This window comes from Lissotriton helveticus, chromosome 2_1 (assembly GCF_964261635.1).
Source record: "Lissotriton helveticus chromosome 2_1, aLisHel1.1, whole genome shotgun sequence".
NCBI lineage: Eukaryota > Metazoa > Chordata > Amphibia > Caudata > Salamandridae > Lissotriton > Lissotriton helveticus.
The window spans coordinates 2075802804-2075825795 of record NC_136059.1 but is presented as its reverse complement, the minus strand read 5'-3'; the positions used below and the strand labels follow the sequence as shown (position 1 = coordinate 2075825795).

General features: G+C 46.7%; 1 protein-coding gene across 7 annotated transcripts in view; it reads left to right on the top strand.

Moving 5' to 3' along the window:
• CBR4 (carbonyl reductase 4) overlaps window positions 1–22992 on the top strand; it is a 289489-nt gene that overhangs the window by 265311 nt on the left and 1186 nt on the right. For 5 of the 7 annotated variants that reach the window (XM_078677039.1, XM_078677038.1, XM_078677042.1 and 2 more), the window contains one exon: window positions 1087–1273. The exons of 1 other annotated variant lie outside the window; for it this stretch is intronic. In XM_078677039.1, the coding sequence (XP_078533165.1) occupies window positions 1087–1265 (179 nt within the window). In that variant the 3' untranslated portion in view covers window positions 1266–1273. Of the gene's footprint in view, window positions 1–1086; window positions 1287–22992 lie in introns of all 7 variants that reach the window. One more of the 7 variants, XM_078677040.1, reaches the window with a different exon arrangement.

Genomic DNA, 22992 nt, shown 5'->3' with positions numbered 1-22992 from the left:
AATGCAGATCATAATTGAGCAATGTTGAGGATTTTAAGGGTAGACCTGTGCCCAGCATGTGTTTAGAACAAGAATGAGGGTGTTCAGAGCATGCCTAGGGGACTTCTTTGCTCAGAATGTTCAGAGTATTGCTCTTGGTGTGTTAAGCGTAGCTACGAGTGAACAGCTTGTGTCTCAGTGTATGCAGAGCATAGCTTATGTTGTGAAGTGAAAGAGTTGACAATATAAGGAACCTATGTTGTGCATAGCATGGCGAAGGGCATGCAAAGCATGGCTGTGAGGGCATGTAGTCTATAACCGAGGGTAATGGTCAGAACGAGACAGTGTGACATGGGTATGGGCGAGGGTTTGCAGAACATGGTATTTGTATGTATTATGATTTGCAGGATATGGTTTATGGTTGTGAGTACATGGCTCGGAGTCTGAAAGCTGTGGCTAAGGCTGCACATCACAGTGTATGTAGCTGAGTATTTGCACTATGTGGGTTGAGGTGAGCAGGGCCTGACTGACAGATGGAGTACAGATAGACTGTGAATCCAGGTGTACAGATTCAGGGTCAACAAACCAGACTGAGTATGAGCTCTTTTTTCCATACGGTAATATTGCATCATGAAGTGGGCTCCTAAAATACGTGTACAGCATCTCAGTGGTCTGCTAGCAAAAATATTCTTCATTGTTACTCGTGCCAGAACCCATTGTTCTAGTTCGCTTGTGGACGGATATTCCCTTCATGTTGTCACTGCTCTAGAAATCTAGTAGATAAGAAATGTGACAGCTGACTTCTTCAGTAAAGATTTACATTTTGGCTGACGCATTTCCTGTCAGAAGATCATTACGGACCACGAGAAAGCCTTATGAAATGGAATTTGTTATTATGATTAAAGATTGCTAAGTGCGTTAATCTCCAGTCCTTTTCTCTCGTACTTCATCTTGAATGTAATTAGTAAAAGCATAAAACCTGTTTCTTGACCTTTATGAGTGCAACAAATAAAGAGTTGAATATAAATTGCTTCATTACCAGGTTCTTTGTGGACGAGCGGAGCAGTGATTGCAGTTATACCGAGAGCTATATTTCTTCTCCTCTAGGTTTCATCCATACAGAAATGACAGCGCACTTGAAAGAGGATCAGCTGAAGGCTGCAATCCCTCTTGGAAGATTCGGAGAAGCTCGTGAAGTGGCGCAGGCGGTGGTCTTTCTCCTCGAGGCGCCCTACGTCACAGGCCATGTACTGCTGGTGGACGGAGGCCTGCAGCTTTCCATTTAAACGACTCGGTAACTGGAAAATGTCATTTATCAGTGAAACACCTTTCGTCGCGTCCTGCCTGGCTATCAAAGCAAAAACCACGCTGCATGCATAAATTCCACACCCTGAATTACAGAATCGGAATAGGTATAATTTTACATTTGCAAGAGCACTTAATAGTCAAGTCAAGTCAAGTCAAGTCAGAAAATTTATATAGCGCACTACATACCCAGAGGGTCTCAAGGCGCTTAGGAGGGGAAGAGGATTACTTGTCAAATATCCACGTTTTAAGTTGCTTTCTGAATGCTAGGTGGTTCTGGGTAAGGCGAAGGTAAGTGGGAAGTGAGTTCCATGTTTTAGCAGCCAGGTATGAGAAAGATCTGCCTCCCATGGTGGTCTTGTTGATGCGAGGTACAGTGGCGAGGGCTTGGCTGGAAGAACGTAGATGGCGGGGGGGGGGTGTAGAAGGACAGTCGTGAGTTAAGGCATTCTGGTCCAATGTCGTAGAGTGATTTGTGCGCGTGGGTTAGCAGTCGGAAAGTGATTCTCTTATTGACGGGTAGCCAGTGGAGGTCTTTCAGGTGACCAGAGATGTGTTCGCTGCGTGGGATGTCCAATATGATTCTGGCTGAGGCGTTTTGGATTCGTTGGAGTTTCTTCTGGAGTTTAGCGGTAGTACCTGCGTAGAGGGTGTTTCCGTAGTCCAGTCGGCTTGTGACCAGAGCATGGGTGACTGTTTTCCTGGTCTCGGTGGGGATCCAGCGGAATGTTTTTTTGAGCATGCGAAGAATGTTGAAGCAGGATGAGGAAACGGCGCTGACTTGTCTGTTCATTGAGAGTGAAGAATCCAGGATAACGCCTAGGTTCCGTGCGTGGTCTGTCGGGATGGGTGCTTTTCCAAGGGCTTCCGGCCACCAAGAGTCGTCCCATGCAGAGGGGGATGTACCTAGGATGAGGACTTCTGTTTTATCTGAGTTCAGTTTCAGACGGCTGTGTTTCATCCATTCAGCGACTTCTTTCATTCCTTCGTGTAGGTTAGTTTTGGCGGTGCTGGGGTCCTTGGTGAGAGAAAGGATTAGTTGAGTGTCATCCGCGTAAGAGATGATGTTGAGGTTGTGTTGGCGGGCGATGGCCGCGAGGGGGCTCATGTATACGTTGAAGAGGGTGGGGCTGAGTGAGGATCCTTGTGGTACGCCACAGATGACTTCGGTGGCCTCGGACTTGAATGGTGGAAGGCGGACTCTCTGGGTTCTTCCGGTGAGGAACGAGGTGATCCATTCAAGTGCTTTTCCTTGTATTCCGATGTTGCTGAGGCGTTGTAAAAGGGTGCTGTGGCAGACTGTGTCGAATGCTGCAGAGAGGTCGAGGAGGATGAGGGCGACTGTGTCTCCATTGTCCAGTAGAGTTCGAATGTCGTCTGTTGCTGCGATAAGGGCGGTTTCAGTGCTGTGTTTTGCTCGGAATCCAGATTGTGAGGAGTCGAGGGAATTGTTGGCTTCGAGGAAAGCGGCGAGCTGGTTGTTGACAGCTTTCTCGATGACTTTGGCCGGGAATGGAAGGAGCGAAATGGGGCAGTAATTTTTGAGTTCGGTGGGGTCCGCTGTGGGTTTTTTCAGAAGGGCGGTGAGTTCAGCGTGTTTCCAGTTTTCTGGGAAGGTGGCGGAATTGAAGGAGCAGTTGATGACGTCTCGGAGGTACGGTGCTATGACGGAGTCTGCTTTGTTGAAGATGTGGTGAGGGCATGGGTCTGTGGGGGATCCAGAGTGGATGGAGTTCATCAGGCGGATGGTGTCCTCGGTGGAGATTGGGTTCCAGTTGTTAAGGGTGTTCGCGGGGGGAGATTGTTCAGCATATGGTTGGGTGGGTTGGACTCCGGGTTGGTTGTCGAAGCTGTTGTGGATGTCTGCAATCTTGTTGTGGAAGAATGAGGCTAGGGAGTCGCAGAGGGCTTGAGAGGGGGTGATGTCGTTGGAGTTGGCTGAGGGATTGGAAAATTCCTTGACGATGTTGAAAAGTTCCTTGCTGTTGTGGGCGTTGTTGTCAAGTCGTTCCTTGAATGCTGATTTCTTAGCCTTTCGGATTAGTTGGTGGTGAGTGCGGGTGGCGTTTTTGAAGGCGTCCTTGGTGTTGGTGGTTGGGTCTTTTTTCCAAGCTTTTTCGAGGGTGCGGCAGAGTTTCTTGGACTTCTTAAGATCATCGTTGAACCATGAGGCCTTCTTGTTGCCAGGTTTGCTTTGACGTTTTTTCAGTGGTGCTAAGGTGTCGGCGGTGTTGGATAGCCATAGGGTGAAGTTGGCGGCGGCTTGGTTTGGGTTAGAAGAATGGGTTGGGGTGCTTAGAAGGAGCGATGAGGAGATCTGGTCGGTGGTGATTTTGTTCCAGTTTCTTTGTAGAGTTGGTTGGAGGTGGTTGGTGGGTTTGGGCTTGTTGTAGGTGAAGTGAACGCAGCTGTGGTCAGTCCAGAGGAGATCCGTAGTGTGGCTGAAGGAGATATGATTGCTGGAGGTGAAGATGGGGTCGAGTGTGTGACCTGCGATGTGGGTGGGGGAAGTGACCAGTTGTTTAAGTCCGAGGTTGGCGAGGTTGTCCAAGAGGGTGGTGGTGTTGCGGTCGTTGTTCTTTTCAAGGTGAAAGTTGAGGTCTCCCAGAAGGATGTATTCTTTGGAGGGGAGCGCGTGTGGAGTGATGAAGTCCGAGATGTCTTCACTGAATTTTGCGCGGGGTCCTGGTGGTCTGTAGAGGAGGGTGCCTCTGAGTTTGGTCTTGGGGTCGATGTGGATCTGGAAGTGAAGGTGTTCGGAGTTGGTGAGGTTGGAGTCAGAGCTGGTTGAGATGCGGATTGATTTCTTATGGACGATAGCGATTCCTCCTCCTGTGTGGCCGGTACGATCTTTGCGCGTGATCTTATAGTCTTCAGGGATGGCAATGGTGATGTCTGGGGCGGAGGAAGCGTTCATCCATGTTTCCGTTAGGAAGGCGATGTCTGGAGAGATGGTGTCTAGTAGATTCCATAGTTCAATGGCGTGTCTGTGGACCGAGCGGGTGTTGAGAAGGATGCATTGTAGGTGGTTGGGGTCGGGAGTCTGAGGTGTGGTCGAAGCAGAGAAGTTGTCGGTGCCGCTGAATTTGCAGGAGTAGCAAGAGAAAGGTCCATGGGTGTGTCCTGGAGCGGCTTGGACGCAGTTAAGGGCGTGACCGGGGTTAAAGGCTAGGAGGGTGGCGGCGTCATAGGAAATGCGGGAGGGCTGGGCAGTGCGAGGGGCAGGGGGTCTGGCGCTGGGCGCGGTCCAGGCGCGGACGGGCGTAGACGGGCTTACCTTTGGCGCACCTTCGGCGCGGATTGGGCGCGGTCGCTGCGCGTGAACGCTGCGCGCGGGAACTCCTGTCCTATACGGATAGTTGAGGGGGAGGGGCGAGGGCGGCTCAGCTGGGAGGCGGGGCGGGCTGCGCACGACAACAACAAACAAAATGGAGGAGGGGGGAGCACAACAGGGCGCTTGGGGAGGACGCGCTAAAGCAGCATGAAAGTACAATCACAATCAGGTAAAGCGCCTGCGGAGCAAAGCGGCAGCCAGGCACAGCTGAAGGCTTAAATCACAAATCAAATTCGGCAAGATCGCTAATGCAGCATAAAAGTACTATTACAATCAGGTAAAGCGCCTACAGAGCAAAGCGGCAGCCAGGCACAGCTGAAGGCTTAAATCACAAATCAAATTTGGCAAAAACGCTGCAAACGATACCAGTGAGGTGCTAGGGGCACTGGGAGCGACCACTCCGGCCAAAGCGTAGAGCGAGTCACAGCGCTTCCAGGTCGGGAAGCTTCGTTTGTAGTCTGTGGGAGGGCGGCTCAGCTGGGAGGCGGGGCGGGCTGCGCACGACAACAACAAACAAAATGGAGGAGGGGGGAGCACAACAGGGCGCTTGGGGAGGACGCGCTAAAGCAGCATGAAAGTACAATCACAATCAGGTAAAGCGCCTGCGGAGCAAAGCGGCAGCCAGGCACAGCTGAAGGCTTAAATCACAAATCAAATTTGGCAAAAACGCTGCAAACGATACCAGTGAGGTGCTAGGGGCACTGGGAGCGACCACTCCGGCCAAAGCGTAGAGCGAGTCACAGCGCTTCCAGGTCGGGAAGCTTCGTTTGTAGTCTGTGGGAGGGCGGCTCAGCTGGGAGGCGGGGCGGGCTGCGCACGACAACAACAAACAAAATGGAGGAGGGGGGAGCACAACAGGGCGCTTGGGGAGGACGCGCTAAAGCAGCATGAAAGTACAATCACAATCCGGTAAAGCGCCTGCGGAGCAAAGCGGCAGCCAGGCACAGCTGAAGGCTTAAATCACAAATCAAATTCGGCAAGATCGCTAATGCAGCATAAAAGTACTATTACAATCAGGTAAAGCGCCTACAGAGCAAAGCGGCAGCCAGGCACAGCTGAAGGCTTAAATCACAAATCAAATTTGGCAAAAACGCTGCAAACGATACCAGTGAGGTGCTAGGGGCACTGGGAGCGACCACTCCGGCCAAAGCGTAGAGCGAGTCACAGCGCTTCCAGGTCGGGAAGCTTCGTTTGTAGTCTGTGGGAGGGCGGCTCAGCTGGGAGGCGGGGCGGGCTGCGCACGACAACAACAAACAAAATGGAGGAGGGGGGAGCACAACAGGGCGCTTGGGGAGGACGCGCTAAAGCAGCATGAAAGTACAATCACAATCAGGTAAAGCGCCTGCGGAGCAAAGCGGCAGCCAGGCACAGCTGAAGGCTTAAATCACAAATCAAATTCGGCAAGATCGCTAATGCAGCATAAAAGTACTATTACAATCAGGTAAAGCGCCTACAGAGCAAAGCGGCAGCCAGGCACAGCTGAAGGCTTAAATCACAAATCAAATTTGGCAAAAACGCTGCAAACGATACCAGTGAGGTGCTAGGGGCACTGGGAGCGACCACTCCGGCCAAAGCGTAGAGCGAGTCACAGCGCTTCCAGGTCGGGAAGCTTCGTTTGTAGTCTGTGGGAGGGCGGCTCAGCTGGGAGGCGGGGCGGGCTGCGCACGACAACAACAAACAAAATGGAGGAGGGGGAGCACAACAGGGCGCTTGGGGAGGACGCGCTAAAGCAGCATGAAAGTACAATCACAATCAGGTAAAGCGCCTGCGGAGCAAAGCGGCAGCCAGGCACAGCTGAAGGCTTAAATCACAAATCAAATTCGGCAAGATCGCTAATGCAGCATAAAAGTACTATTACAATCAGGTAAAGCGCCTACAGAGCAAAGCGGCAGCCAGGCACAGCTGAAGGCTTAAATCACAAATCAAATTTGGCAAAAACGCTGCAAACGATACCAGTGAGGTGCTAGGGGCACTGGGAGCGACCACTCCGGCCGAATATTGCGGATGGCTACCGATATGCCTGCTTTAGCTCATTCACAAGGGTTGGGTTGGAGGTGAGGGTCTGGCCGTTTTCGGGTGAGGTGACGTGCTGAAGTTGCTGAACCCTCATTGACAACTAAGTTTGCAAAGATTCTGTATTTCTTGCAGGTTTCTTTCTGTGGTACACAAACAATGATGCGTAGTCCAGGTGTAGTAGTAGATCCCTCTTTATTGACAGGTAGTTAGGTGGCAGGTTACAGGATAGTAAGATATAAGTAGAAAACCCCACCAGGAGAGAGCTTCCAGCTCCTCAGCCTGAGATGACCAACTGACTCTCTAGCTAGAGTCAGGCACTTAACATTCCATGATGTCACAGGACATTCTGATGCAGTGGTAGAGAGGGAAAATACATAGAACTATTTACCACACATCCTCTTCCGTTAACAAACAACAGCAAGAAAGAAGTCAAGACGGAGCAGAAGGATTCAGAGGAGACTGTAGACCTCAGAGCTAGTAAAAGAGACAATTTGAAAAGCAGGAAATTCAAGCATGAAAGCAGAAACAAAGAACAATAAAAAGAGGCATGTAGAAAGATAAACATAAGATGCACAGATGAATTAAATGCAAATTACATAACATGCCCATCCACCCTCCTTAATAAAACAAGGTAGCGATCCCAGTAAACTAAGTAGGGTGTAACAACTGCAAAATGTGTGCAGATGGAAGAAAGCACAATAAGATGAACTAGCAACCTACACAGAAAAAAGATATGCCTTGCAATAAAGATTAGCACATGACGTGTACTAACAACCTCCCCTCTAAGGGTACACAAAGAAAGACAACCTTTAAACTGTGGAACAAAACAACTCCCCAGGAAAGGGTACACCAGAGGACATGAACGCCCCTGGAATAAAGAACACAGTAGCCACAGCCTGACAACTGTGACGCAACTACACCAAGAGGTAGCGCTGACAACGCCTACCCAAATAGAGTGATGCAACTTAGACAATCACTGACAACCTCCCCTAATAAAAGGGTACCACATGCAAACAAAGTAAAAATTGTTTGACGCAAGTTCACCAAATAGTGGCGCTGACCACGCACAATGCCTACCCAAGAGAGGATAAAACACAGTAGTCACACATGACAACCTCCCCTAATAAAAGGGTACACCTTGCACAACAACGCAAGAATAGTGTGGCACAACAAAGTAGACACAACAACCTCCCCTAATGAAAGGGTACACCTTGCAAGACAACGCAAAATTCGTGTGACGCGACTTCGCCAAAGGGTGGCGCTGACCACGCACACCGCCACACAAAAGGAAACTAACCCTTTGACAACCTCCCCTAATAAAAGGGTACACTTCAGAAACATCTTAAAAATAAGTGTGACGCGACCTCGCCAAAGGATGGCGCTGACAACGCACGCTGCCACACTTGAGAATACTAACTCTTTGAAACCTCCCTTAATAAAGGTACACCATGAAGACAACGCAAAAATAATCAGTGACCCAAAACACATATACCAAATTACTGTCCGACACACAAAGAGCATGTGTGTCGCTGATGCAAATTTCAAGCGTTACTCAAAATATCCTTAAAATAAGAAAGCATGTGATACACTGTTGGTGTGTGTATCACCGAATGAAGTGCTCCAAAAAAACAGTTCGAAAGTTGTTTCAGACAAGTTCCAATACCTGGAAATTAATGTGGTTCTTATCAAAATACACACGAGCAGCGTGATTATTTCGCTGAAGTAAAGATCGTGTGCTGTGTGCTCTTCTTTTTACAACAATTCTGAAGGACAGATGCGCCATGTAATCTGGAGACCGCTGCTGAGGAGACCGACGTTGTAGTTTAACTGAGGGCTGATTAGAGAAGGAGGTTACTATGGTAACCAAAATGGCTTCCTTCGTGACGTGTGCGCAGAGAAGAACAGAGATTGGTAGAAGTCACGTAACCAAGCGTGTAACTTCAAGAGGAAAGAAAGAGTCACGTAGTAACACTTGATTGGTGGAATGAGTTAGTGTCATCGATTCTTTCCACCAACACCCTCAGACATTCCACAACGTCACCAGAAGGTCAGAGTAGAGCAGGGAGCGCAGAACGGACCAGAACAAAAATGCCGTTGAAGACAATTGAGCAGTCTCCCGACTTCCACACCAAACAGGTAAACAACAGTCAACTTTGAAGTGCTTTAAAAATTGAAATTCTTCAAGACAATATAACAGTCACTGCAAAAAAAAATCGTCGTTCTCTCCAGTTATGATTAAATAGGCTGCACATTCACTTCAAAGTTACGCCCAACTTCAGGGATTAAAACTGTTATGAAGCAGAGAAACACCTCGTGACTATAAAGCAAATAGTTTGCGTATAAACAGCATAATAAATTCCTTGACACCTCACTCAGGAGATGCTGATGAGTTAAAACAACCAAATCTTCCGCACAGTCACTGTTTAAAAATAAAGAATTAATCTCTCACCACCTTGTAGTCAGTTCCTTTACGTGTTCATTGATGTTGACGACAATAATTTGAGTGGGAGAGATATTAGCCTCAAATTGGCCTTGTGTTAGGGTGTTCGAAGGTTGGCAGTTAAACTGTCATTAACGTGTGGCGTCATGTTGAGCAGAAAGGTAGACAAAGGAAAATGCCTCAAATCCCAGGATAAACACATTTTTCCATAGATGCATGTAAGGTCACTGAAGATACTGCGGATAGTTATGCTGTTGTGAGGGAATACTGCTTGCGCTGGGGCACGTCTATGAAAGCAAAAGTAGGAAGCGCTCACAGAAGAAACATGCCCACACTGTGGGAATACACAGCTGTCTCACCAGTCCCACAGTAATTGTAGCGAGGGCGAACTGTCAAGGGGAAAAACAACAGAGACGCAGCAGGGTGATCAGGCCAGATGGGTCTCAGTCGCTCTTATGGCTGGAGGCAGACAATCTCCAGATGACAGCAAGATGGCAGTAGGCTCCTTCACAAAACAGACGCCCAGGGTGCAGGCTGTCCCAAGTTGAAAAGGACACTGGTGGGGTTTACTGGGCGTTTCTCTGATGTCCAGAAAGTAGACTTACTTGAATTTAGGACAGTCCTTGGTTTCTTTATAGCTGGGTTCCATTTTCCTTCTTTGCAGTGTAGATTAGTCCAAAAAAAACGTCGCCAAAATGTGGTACACAATGAAGGATGCGTAGTCCAGGTGTAGTAGTAGATCCCTCTTTATTGACAGGTAGTTAGGTGGCAGGTTACAGGATAGTAAGATATAAGTAGAAAACCCCACCAGGAGAGAGCTTCCAGCTCCTCAGCCTGAGATGACCAACTGACTCTCTAGCTAGAGTCAGGCACTTAACATTCCATGATGTCACAGGACATTCTGATGCAGTGGTAGAGAGGGAAAATACATAGAACTATTTACCACACTTTCCATCCCTGGGAAATCACGTAAGTGGGCTTCCGGTAAAGGCTGAAGTAAGGACATTTCTAGCTAGGTCGAGAAAGGGTGCGAAGGCGTTCCTATGTACTAGAGGTGTATAGGAAGGGGCTTTACATAGTGGGAAATATGTGTTAATAATGCCCATTAACTGCTAATTTAAACATGCCCCATGCAAATGTTCCTTTAGAGTTTAGATGGAAATGGTGCACATGCACATTTCGTGTATTGGAATACTGCAGGAACTGTACAACTGAGATTTCCTGAAGTTTTGGTAGTAGGGAGCTTTGTGGATTACTAAAGAGTCTGCTACATATTGAGGAGTAACCGTGCGCAGCACATTTACATCTTTTTATGCTTTGAGCTGTGTAAATCTTGTCCATAATAACTGGAATCTATATTAAAATTAGAAAGCTTGTATCAAGAAAAGGAGAATCTTAATGAGAATTTTACCATTAATATTTCAAGTCTTGTGATGTGAGACACATGGTTGTTGTATACACCTCTAATTTTGAGAGGGAAAACGCTGTGTGGCCACCAACAGTTTTGTTGCACTTATCTCCACCGTGACTGAGTTAAATGTATAAAACATTCATGTAATCATGCTAAGTTATTATAAAGATAGGCTAAGTATGTGACTTGCAGACTATATTCCGGGAGCAGAGCTCCTTCCAAGGAACATGGTGTTATGCCACAGAATTCCGACTCTAAATGCGCTTTATATTTGGCTATTGCCCAGTAAAAGAATGACTAATGTATGCAAGCGTTCGTAAGGTCAAGCATTACAAATTAATGTCAGCAGTATGCTGCACGGCTTCCTGGAGTTTTTATAAAACGTAGGAAAGTTCTGTCGCCTGTCGATGTTTCAGTGTTTGGTCTGCAGTATTCAGCATCTTGAGGCAAAGTGTTACTAACTCAACATTCTTCAGCTGCAATTTGAATTTTGGAATGAGGTGCATTAACAAGGCCTAAGTGTTTTGTAGAGTGAATCTTTCTGGATTCACATGCAGTGCATTTAATCTGCCGTCTAGTGGTCGGGTCTGGAATTGTCTCTATTTTTATATTTTTTTAGAGTGCGTGTTGTCGTTGAGCATTTGGTGATTTGTTCCTCCACTTATGGCACACGCCCTGGAAGAACCCTTACATGTACGCCATCTTTAGATAATGTTTTCTGCTGTTGGGTCTGAATGCAGGAGAGCTAAGTCTGGGACGGATTGGAGAAAAAGAAAGTTTTTTTTGGGGGGGGGGGACACAGAGAAAAACCTATGCACTCCAAATAACACTGACAAACACTGAGGAGGATGAATAGGAGTTGATGAGAATAGCTCATAGTTGATGAGAATAGCTCATGGTCCTGTGGTTAACCCCACAGGACCCTGAGGCACTCAACCCAGTGATGCAGAACATTTTGCAAGGGTATTGCGCATACTCCATTCAGGTTCTGCCCTAAATGCCACCACAAACTGGCACAGAAGAACTGATGCCAAGACTGCAGTTTGTTGTTACCCAGGGACCATGCATTGGAGGGTTGCAGAGTCTGCGTAGTGTTCAAGCTGCAGACCCTTAACGTGAGGCAAAGACAGATGGGCAGACCATGCCATGGCACATGCGCAGAAGCACACTCCTAGGTCAGAGGACTTCCATAGCGGCAACAACGCGAAGATGCCTAGTGTTCTAGACCAAGAAAGGGAGGCCTTCAAAGATACTACAACTGCAAAGGCGGTTACTCCATGTGTATAAAAAATGCGTGCACTCTCCACAATGAACGCATCCCATATCAGAGGATCAATGACCGCAAACTCCATTATCGTCATCATGGCGCACATGACAGCTGAATTTCAGCATCCCAGCATCACTGGTCCCACTATCTGACACAGAGCGAGCGGGTGAATGCGGTGGGGAAGATGTAACAATCTGCATTTAGAAGGGCAAACTCTAACGCCCTCTTTCACAGGTATGCTCCCCAACAGCAGTGGCCAGAAATGGAGAGCCTCTTCCAACATCTCCCTCAGCGCTATCAGAAAAGAGGGTGGGCACTAGTATAGGAGGGAGCGACAATAAGAAACACCTGTCCAAAGTCAGCCCTGGATGCTGCAAAGACTGCTAGCAGGTAACTGTGCACAGGAGCCACACTCAAGAGGCACGCCTGGCTAAAAGTGTCTGGTTTTAAGCAGAAGGTACAGGCAGCAGTGCTCAATATACCTTTTACTGGGGAATTCATGCTTGGGACATCAGTGTATGACTCCCTCCAGAGGACGATAAAAGACAACAGCACAGCAAAATACATGGGCGCTCTTCAATTCAGTTTCCATTTCAGAGCAGAAGCTACTCCTCATGGGGAATGTCTTCGCGAGTGAGCATGGACATTCCTTGCATCTTTCGCTGCACAGCAACCAACCCACCCTACTCCACTTCAAGTGCAGTACACAGAGCAACAGAGGCAGTCCTTATGCGACGTTGCAGAAGGAAGAGGAGTAGTACCAAAAGGAGCTGCTCACGTCACCAAGTGACTCCCTGGCATACCATTCCTACCACACAACTCCTGTAGGAGGCAGAATCAAAAGATTCTGCAAGGAATGTGATGACATAATCTCTGGCAAATTGATGCTCAACATCATCCTACACGGATATTTCATATAACTCCTAAAGATACCACCCAACATAAAACCACGGGCCAGGCATCAAAACTGCAAGTTACAAACAAAAAACCTGAGCCCTCACAAATATTACAAAAAGGTTAACAATCAAATCCAGTGATATTTATGAATTTTTATTCCAGTCTCTGAATTCAATCCACAGGCTTCTTGCAATCCTTGAGCCCACATTTCTTGACATACACATAAGCCACGTGTCTTGACCTCAACAGAAGCCAACATGTGTTTTACCGCTAATGTACATTCACCTCCGATTTCATCAGGGTTTAATGTTGATAGTTCTATTCCTATAGCCACGTCTCATCTAATCCTATAAACAATAAATGGTTTTATCTTGTTTCACGTAAAGTGGGGGAAATAGTGTCCCAACAGAATAAGAACAAGGCCCGACTGGAGAGTACTCCATCCCAGCCACATGTATATCCTAAAAACGCTATTACTTCACATTCCGCTGCTCATGTAGGAACAGATAATCTCATCTAATCAAATGTTGCATGATATTATACCCAGGGTCCCTTTTATAAAAGAAAGTATGTACAAATAATATGTGTATATATATATATCAATGAGGGTGTTTAAAGCGTGCTACTCACCCGTGAGGGTATCGAGGTGCTGGAAAGGGGGGGCAGGTGCAGCTCTGGATCACCCGAAGAGCCAGGTCTTGAGGCTCTTGCTAAAGGTGTGCAGAGTAGCGGAGCTTCTGATGCTGGCTAGGAGTTCGTTCCAGGCTTTGGCTGCAATGTAGGAGAAGGCCCTTCCACCCTCTCTGATTCTGCGGATGCACGGGGTTTCTGCCAGGGCAAGGTTGGCGGAGCGGAGGTTCCTTATGGGTACGTGGAAGGAGACTCTTTAGTTGAAGTATTTGGGTCTGCAGTTGTGGAGGGATATGTAGGCATGGGTGAGTAGCTTGAAGGTTACTCCCTTATCGACGGGAAGCCAGTGGAGGTGTCGCAGGTGTTGGGTGATGTGCTCATGCGTGGGATGCTGAGGACGAGTCTGACCGCGGTGTTCTGGATGGTATGGAGTTTGCGTAGCAGGGATTTGTTGATTCTATCATAGAGGCCGTTTCCGTAGTCCAGTCTGCTTGTTATGAGTGCGTGGGTGACGGTCTTTCTGGCTTCAGGGGGGATCCACTTGAAGGTCTTGCAGAGGATGCCAAGGGTGTTGAAACAGGTGGAGGTGACTGCATTGATCTGTTGGGTCATGGGAGGGAGGAGTCGAGTATGATGCCGAGGGTTCGGGTGTGGTTAATGGGGGCTAAGGGGGTGCCCAGTGAGGAGGGCCATCAGGAGTTTTCCCACGCAGAGGGGGAGGGTCCGAGGACTAGGACTTCTGTCTTCTCTGGGTTGAGTATCTGACAGCTGCTGATCATCCAAGCTGCGACGTCTTTCATTCCTTCTTGGGAGCTGAATCTGGTGGTTTCGAAGTCTTTTGTGAGGGAGAGGATGACCTGGGTGTCGTCAGCGTAGGATACAATTCTGAGTCCGTGCTGTCTGACGATGGTGGCGAGGGGGGCCATGTAGTTGTTAAAGAGTGTGGGACTGAGTGATGATCCTTGTAGTACACCGCCGTTGATCTCTTAGGGTTCAGAGAGGAAAGTCGGGGGTCTGATCCTTTGGGTTCTGCCGGGGAGGAAGGAGCGGAGCCAGTCGAGTTCGGTTTCCTGTATACCAGTGTCGTATTGAAAGCTGCGGAGAGGTCGAGTAGGATGAGGGCTGCGGTGTGGCCTTGGTCAAGGAGCGTGCGGAAGTTGTCTGTGGCGACAAGGAGGGCGGTCTCGGTGCTGTGGTTGCTGCGGAATCCGGATTGGGAGGGGTCGAGGATGGAGTTCTCTTTGATGAAGAATGTCAGATGGGTGTTTACTATCTTCTCGGTGACTATGGCTGCGAATGGAAGGAGAGAGATGGATCTGTAGTTTTCAGGTCTGTTGGGTCGGCCGAGGGTTTCTTGAGGAGGAGCTTAACATCTGCGCGTTTTCAGTCGCCTGGGAAGGTGCTGCATTCGAAGGTGGCGTTGATGGTGCGTTGTAGCTGGGGCGCGATGGTGGCAACGGCTCTGTGGAAGATGTGCGGAAGGCAGGGGTCCGTGGGGGCTCCTGAGTGGGTGCTGTTCTTGGTAGTGGTTGTTTTTTCAGTGGTGATCGGTTCAGGCAGTGATGGTGGGTCGGATATCGTTGCTGGAGGTAAGGGTGGTTTCTGGATTCGGCTCGCTGAAGTTGTCGTAGAGGGCTTTGATTTTCAGGTGGAAGTAGGAGCCAAGCTTATTGCAGAGGTCTTGGGAGGGAGTGACGTCTGTGGCTTCACTGTTGGGCTTGGTGAATTGCTGGATGATGTTGAAGAGTTCATTTGAGTTTCTGGAGTTGGTGAGGATTTTGTTTCGGATGAAGATCTTCTTTGTGGATCTTATGCGTTTTTGGTAGTCTATCAGGGCGTTCTTATAGGTGGTCAGGTCTTCCGTGGTTTGCTGTTTCTCCATTGTTTTTTGAGATATCTGCACTAGAGTCTGGCATCTCGGAGGTCAGTGGTGAACCAGGTGGCCTTCAGGGGATGTTGTCTGTTGGTGGTGCGGAAGGGTGCGAACTTGTCTGTGCAGTTGGTGATCCAGTGGTGTAGCTCATTGACTGCAGAGTTGGCATCGGTCGGGGCGGGGGGGTCATGGCTGAGGATGGAGTTTAGGTGCTCCTCTGTGACCTTGCTCCATTTCCGTAAGTCTCTTATGGGGTCACCCAGTATCCCTCAGAACCTGGGCAGTATATTTTAAATATAAACAATGGGTCTGTCGGGTATGCACCTAGTTGCCTTAAACCATGTACATATCTGAAGTCTCTTAAAGCCAGTGCATAATCATATTTTGCATCAGATGAGATTATTTACATAGACTAGTACATACAAAACTAAAACCAAACCAGCAGAAGAGAGTCAATGAGGTTTTTTAATCACCAAGTCTACTTATTCGTGACTTCTTTCTTGTCTTGACCCAAAAATAAATGCATAGAAAAGTCAATCTTCACATATTATTTTACAACTAACGGCGCAACAAAGCAAGTGAGTGAATTGTGACAATTCGTGCATAAGTGATAAAAAAGTGCTTTATGTACAAGTGAGTGAAAAATGAGAGTGAAGGTAAAAATCAATTCAATAGGCCAGCTATTTCTTAAGTTCAAAGATCATGTAGTCCAGTGTGCTAAATTATTTAGCTTTTGTATCCTGGATTCAATCAACTGGTCCTATAGTCTAATGTCGTCGACGTTTCGACCCTAATAACGCCTGATTTGCAGGTCTGTACGGGTCTTCCTCAGGACAGGAACATAGGTAAGGGTGTGGGCGCCTATTAATCCAGTGGTGGATTAATATTCAGACTGTGTCTGTCAAGCTGTCATCAAGTCAGATTAATCCTGGATAGTTATTTCCAAAGAATCAAGCTCGCGTTAGTTGGCATGATTCGCCATATAAGTAGGCACCTGGAATTATTGGGAAATAGCAGATCGCCAGCCGTCGAATCACAATCGGTGTCTGTTAGCGTATCTTTATTCGGACGATCAGCCGCATAGTATTCGGCGATCGATAAAGGTAAATTACAGTCCGTTGATGAGCCCGCTCGCGATCACAGTCCAACAAGGCCTCCGGTTACAATTGCTCCATTTCCTTCGTGGAGTGCGAGGAATGGGTTTGGGAGCGGTGGGAGTGGCGTGGTTGAAAGCGAAGTGTACGCAGTGGTGGTCCGTCCAGAGGGGCTGCGTGGTGTGGCTGAAACGGATGTTCTTCCCACCAGCAAAGATGGGGTTGAGGACGTGTCCTGCCTTGTGGGTAGGGGTGGTTACGAGCTGTATAAGTCCGATGTTGGTGAGGTTGTCCAGGAGGGCGGTAGAGTTGGGGTCACTGAAGTTGTCGAGGTGGAAGTTCAGGTCTCCGATGAGTATGTAGTCCATGGAGGTGATGGCGTGGGATGCGACAAGGTTGGCAATAGTAGTGGCGAACGAAGCGCGGGCCTGGTGGTCTGTAGGCGAGGGTGCAGCGAAAACTGTTTCTAGGACTTGTCTGGATCTGGAAGTGAAGGTGTTCGGTGGAGACGGAGGAGTCGCTCGTGGTGGAGGTGGAGAGTCGGTGAGAGCTGTTGTGTGCGATGACGAGTTCTCCTCCTGGGCAGTTGGAGAAGTCCTTCCTCTGTATCTTGTAGCCGTCAGGAATGGCGGTGGTGATGTCAGGGCTGGAGGAGGCGTTGGTCCAGGTTTCCGTGAAGAAGGCGACGTCTTGCGAGAGGTTATCAAGGCGGTCCCAGATGTCTACGGCATGTCTGTGCAGGGAGCGCACATTGAGGAGGAGGCACTTCCCCCCGCAGCAGCCGCCATTAAATAGGGAAAGGGGGGAGGGAAGTGCAGCTGGGAGGCAGGAAACCGGCAGGGGGGAGGGGCTGCGAGAGCAGCAGTGGCGAAAACAGGAACAGAGGGTGCGAACAGTAGAAGAGGATCAGGGGGCAAATGGAACTTAAATTAAACTAAGGCAAATAAAATACAGAAGAGACCACAAAAGGGCACAGGAACACCAGGCAGACTCGAACCCCTACCAGCAGAGAGGTAGAAGGGGCAGCTGCAGAGGCACAGTCAGTGGAGCTGCACGGGTGGAAAGCTGGATCACTGACCAGGAGGTCAGAGGTCCTGCTCAGACGTCTGCGCACCGGCCGCCATTAAATAGGGAAAGGGAAGTGCAGCTGGGAGGCGGAAAACCGGCAAAGGGGAGGGGCAGCGGGGGCAGCAGCGGCAAAAAACGGGCACGGAGGGCGAGAAGAGGATCAGGGGACAAAAGGAAATGAAATTAAATTAAGGCAAATAAAATACAGAAGAGACCGCAAAAGGACACAAGGACACCAGGCAGACTTGAACCCCTACCAGCAGAGAGATAGAAGAGGCAGCGGCGGGGCACAGTCTGCGGAGCTGCATGGGCAGAGGGCTGGGTCACTGACCAGGAGGTATATCTCGATACTAAACACCACTCTGCACTATTCGGAGCTGATGATGTCCGTGATAATACACACATCAAACCTGGGTACCAAAAGGAACAAATAGTAAAGCATACTGCAGGAAAATTCCATCAAATGTAAATGACCTACAATTTCAAGGCCCGACAAGAGTACTCCGCCCCAGCCTCATACATATCTGGCATTTTTAGTCGGGCACCATGTACAGACTCACTATACTCAGTCTTTAAACTAAAAAACAGGCTTAGTTACCAACATATGTTATGCGATGGCCATCTAAAATAATCCAAGATCTTAAGCAAGCTCTCTATTCTTTTGAATCAATACATCCCATGTTCTCATATCTTAACAGTGACAAAAATTGCTACAAAATCTCATCAGTTATTTAAATATACAAAAGTCACAATATTACCCCGTAATACACGCTCACCAAATTACAGTACCACTGTAGCACATAATATACAATTCTCTAAAAATATCACAACTTACAATTTTAAGGCCCGACAGGAGAGTATCCCGTCCCAGCCACATGTATATCTGGTGTTATGGCTGGACGCCATATAGGGACTTGTTTATATACTGGCGTTAGACATAAAAATAGGCTAAGTCTCCAAGATGTATTATGCGGGGGCCATCTTAACAGTCCTAGATCTTAACCAAACTCACTATATTATCGAGTACACACGTCCCATGTTTTCAAATCTCGAAAAAAAAACAGATTAAATTAAATGTTCTTTACCTCACACCCTGTCAATCTAAATATACAGCACTATATTGGGACTGATTATTAGGCCAGCGCTAGACCTAAAAACAGGCATAGGGGCCAAGATATATTATGCTGCAACCAAAATCTAAATAGACCAAATTCCAAATCACTATGGGGCACATGCGATTATTAAGGAATCGCAATTAAGGAATCCAAAAAGCCTACGCATGTAGGAATCGTTATAAAATTAGCGATTCCCAAACATTCCTTAATTGTGACTCGCAAATTACGAGTCACAATTAACCCCTTCGACGCTCATGACGAGCTGGGCTCGTCATGAGGTAGCCTCCTCGCACGCTCATGACGAGCCCAGCTCGTCATGAATAATGGGTTTTTGAAAATCCCAGCGCAGGAAGGGAAAATGTGCCGCGAGGATGTGGTTAAGGAATGCCCTTCCATTCATTCCTATGGGCCAACAGGCCCATAGCAATGAATGGGAAATTGCATGCGCAATTTGCGAGTACCCAATAGGTACTCGCAAATTGTGCATGCAATTCCAAGGGTGCAAGGGTTTCAAAAGGACACCCTGTTGCACCCCTGAAATTGAAATGTGCAAACATATTGCGAACACACATTCTCCAAGGGCATGTGTGTGTGTAACCTACAACTTTGAAAAATGCACGTTCAAATTGATGGTAATTTGCGACCCCTATTTGCGAAATCGCTACTTGCGATTTCATCATGCATTGCATTTAAGGAATCGCAATTTGCGCTTCCTTAAATGCAATCGCAATTAAAGAAATCGCAATAAATTATGATTTCTCAAATTGCTAGAGCCTTACAGTTTGATGCGTTGCAGAAGCCTTTTTTGAGGGCGCAGACGGCCGATTTTTGCTAATCGCTCTGTTTGCGCTCGCAAAAAAGGTTGAGGCATGTGCCTGTATGTTCTTGCTCATTCCATTGTTTAATATTATGCCTCTATAAGTACCATGTTAGCTCACATAATATATGTATATAAGGACTCAATAAGTCATAAGCCACATTACTCTCCCGCCTACTTACCTATGTTAAATAACATTCTGTCCTCAACTGAGTTAATCCAAACTGTAAAGTAATTCCTTACAAGTACTACATTCACACATTCAGTCACAAATAACTAATTAAACTCCAACTGTGAAATATTCTTCTTACTTCACAGCAGTCATCTATAAAATCCTGATTATCATAAGGAAGGCCAAGCGGGACACTTGAATAAAGGAGGGTATACCCACCAGTCATTAAGCCAAATCAAGAAACAATGCTAAACAATCAAGCAAAAGTCAAATTCAAGATCATATACTCTTCATCAATTCAATGTCCATTACTATGTGTCCATGTTGATGTAAGTAAAATTACTTCACCCACCTTCGTGCTTGTGAAAATTAGCATTAAAAACACTCAAAACAAGAGTGAAGATATACTAATGTAAATAGAGTAGATGGGACAGCAAGTTGATGTATATCCCTAGTAGTCCACTTAAATCTTACTAAATCACAGCAGACCTTTTAGTTACCTGTTCCATTCCCCAGAAAATATTGTCATTCATGAGCCACATTTAGTCCCTGATCCACAGCTTTTAATCTCATAATCCATACCACCTCACATCGTCTCAATTGTAATTCACGATTACTCCCCCTTACATCATTACCAATGGGATCAATACCATGAAATTTAAAACCCGAATGGACATTCTGAGCCCCACATTCCACTGCATGTACCCCAATGTGATATTTTGGATCCATTTGCTTCAGTCCTCTAAAGCACGCAGTGATTCGTTCCGTCAGTCTCCTAATGGTGCTCCCTACATAGATTTGATTACGTTTGCAAATCATTACATATACCACATAACGTGTACCATCATCAATGTAAGTATTTATCACATATTCATGAATCACCATAACAAAATGTCTTCTTTTTATCAACTGCCCATCTGCATGTTACAATGTCCACATTTGAAGAAAGCTTAAATCATGTTTGATAACCATGAATTCTGTACCTCAGGTGTAGGATAACTAGGACTAATTGTATTCCTTAATGACTTTCCTTTTTCGAAAAGTAGTGCTCGGATGTATCTTGTAATGTTTTATCGAATATTAGTAAATGCCAGTATTTCTTGAGGATATTGTATAGTTTACCAGCTGCCGGTTTGACATCTGTAACTAATCTCACTAATACCTTCTAGTTTTTAGTGGCCTGTATCTTATTCAATAGAGTGGATCTACTATCCAGTTTACATGCTTTCTTCCTGTCAATTATGACTACATCTCTATCATAACCCTTCATCAAAAATCTGCACGCTATATTATGAAGCATTTCAAAAATGTCCATATCTTCTGTGCTGTTACCCCGTGCTCTTACCATCTCACCACACGGAATGGCATTGATCTGTGACTTGAAGTGGGAGCTTGAGGCATGTTGTAAGGCATTACATTATGGGTTTTTTTCCTATACATTCTACTGAAAATCTGATTACCTTGAATATATAATTCCACATCTAGGAATACTATACATTCATATCTGTATTCAAATGTAAAGGACATATTCAAAGTATTTGTCAAATATTAAAAAGACTGTCACATCACCCATCCAACTCATTAGGCAATCATCAATAAATCTTCCCCAATAACGGCAAGGATGTTGTACACTGAAAGAAGGAAGTGGCAGACCTACTCAAAAAAGAAGGCTAGAATAATGGTACCACAATCAGAAAGGTACCAAGGAGTCTACTCACCGTTTTTCCTAGGCAAGGCAGACATTTCACTAAGCCTCATTCTGGACCTCAGGACCTTGAACATGTACATAAAAACACAATTCCAAATGACAACACACCGGGAGGTCATATCACTCCTCAGGAAGGGACAGTACATCACAATAAAATACCTCAAGAGTACATACCTACATGTACCAATGAACAAGAGACACATACAGTTCCTAAGATCCTTGCCAGGCAAGACCCACTACCAATTCATGGTACATCCTTTTGGTATATGCCAAGACTTCGTGTCCAGGTACCCAAGCTGCAAACCTCTGTGGAATTTCCTATCAGTAGAATGGTCAGGGAAACATGCATATGCTTTTTCACCAATTCCCTTAATACCCCGGGTAGTAAAAAGATTCAAGCAAGCACCACAATGGGCCTGATAGCACCACAATGGGCCAGGCAGCCAAGGTTCTCTAATTTGGTGGAACTAGTGCACAGCAATGTGATGCTGCTAACAACACGAAGGACATCCTAACTGTACAGTGGGAGGCAAGATTTTCCACCAAGGACACTCCGCTTGGCAGCATGGCTCCTAAAGAAATAGAATTTGGTCATTTACAACTACCCATGAGAACGATGTGAAGTGCTCAAGGAAGTTAGAAGACTGATAACACAAAATGCTTCTCCAAGAAATGGAAGAGGTTTAGAAAGTGGGGCGCCAGGAACGAGGGGTACGAACTACAAATTACAAACGAGTGGATCATACTCCCGAAATACCTCACTATCTGCTGGACGAAAGACTCTCCAACACTGGAGGTGCACCTAGCAGCCATAGTAGCATAAGCAATGCGCATAATAGGAAGGAGTTTCTTCTAAACACAAGTGGTCAAAAGATTTCTGGAAAGGGCAAAGAGAATAGCGCTACCCAAAGTAGCACATACCCCCACCTGAAACCTTAATCTAGTGCTTACAGAGCTCATCAAGCTGCCTTTTGAACTGATACATAATGCTGGATTACAATTTCTAACTGTGAAAACGGCCTTCCTAGTTGTGATAACAAAACTATGCTGGGTGAACGAGAAACTGGCATTATATGTGCAGGAGCTATATATCCAAATTCACAAGAGCAGAATAGTGATGAGGACTAACCCTAAATTCCAACCAAATGTTGTATCCCACTTGCATGGTAACCAAACATTACAGCTACCAGACTTCTTTCAGCAACCAAAATCTGTGTCAGAATGCACCGTACACGCTATATGGCAGAAGAGCAGTGATGAATTACTTATAGAAACCAAAGCAGTCAGAAAGACCAATCCGTTCTTCATCTCCCGCAACCAGTTATCAGTGACAAAGAGAACTATAGCAAGATGGCTAGTCCAGACAGTGCAAAAATCCCACACAACAGCAGGAGTGACGATTGAGGAAAGGCCAAGGGCGCCCTGAAAAAGGGTACTACGCTCACCTTCTTCCAAGCAAACCAGGAAACACAGGTGGGACAGAATGCACTTAGAATAACTTTTTGGAAACATGAAATCTTTCTCTACCCATCCTCCCACAGGACACGGGAATACCACCCCATCACCAATGCACAGCATGTGATTCGAGAAAGATTCACGCTGCAAAACAAAATGGTTACTTACCTGTCAGAATAGTCTTGCAGTTTGAAGATTTTCTAAATTCACATGCGACCCTCCATCAGAAAGTGAATGCGAATGTTTGCAGTTGGGAGGACAAGACATATTTTTTTCTTATAACACCTCAAAGGAGGCTGTACATGTAAGTTGCTGGAGAAAAGAATCTTGAGCTGGCGAACACACAAGGGGGCTTCCTTGATGTATGGCTGATATCATAAGAGGATGGACCCATAGCCAAATGGTAGACAA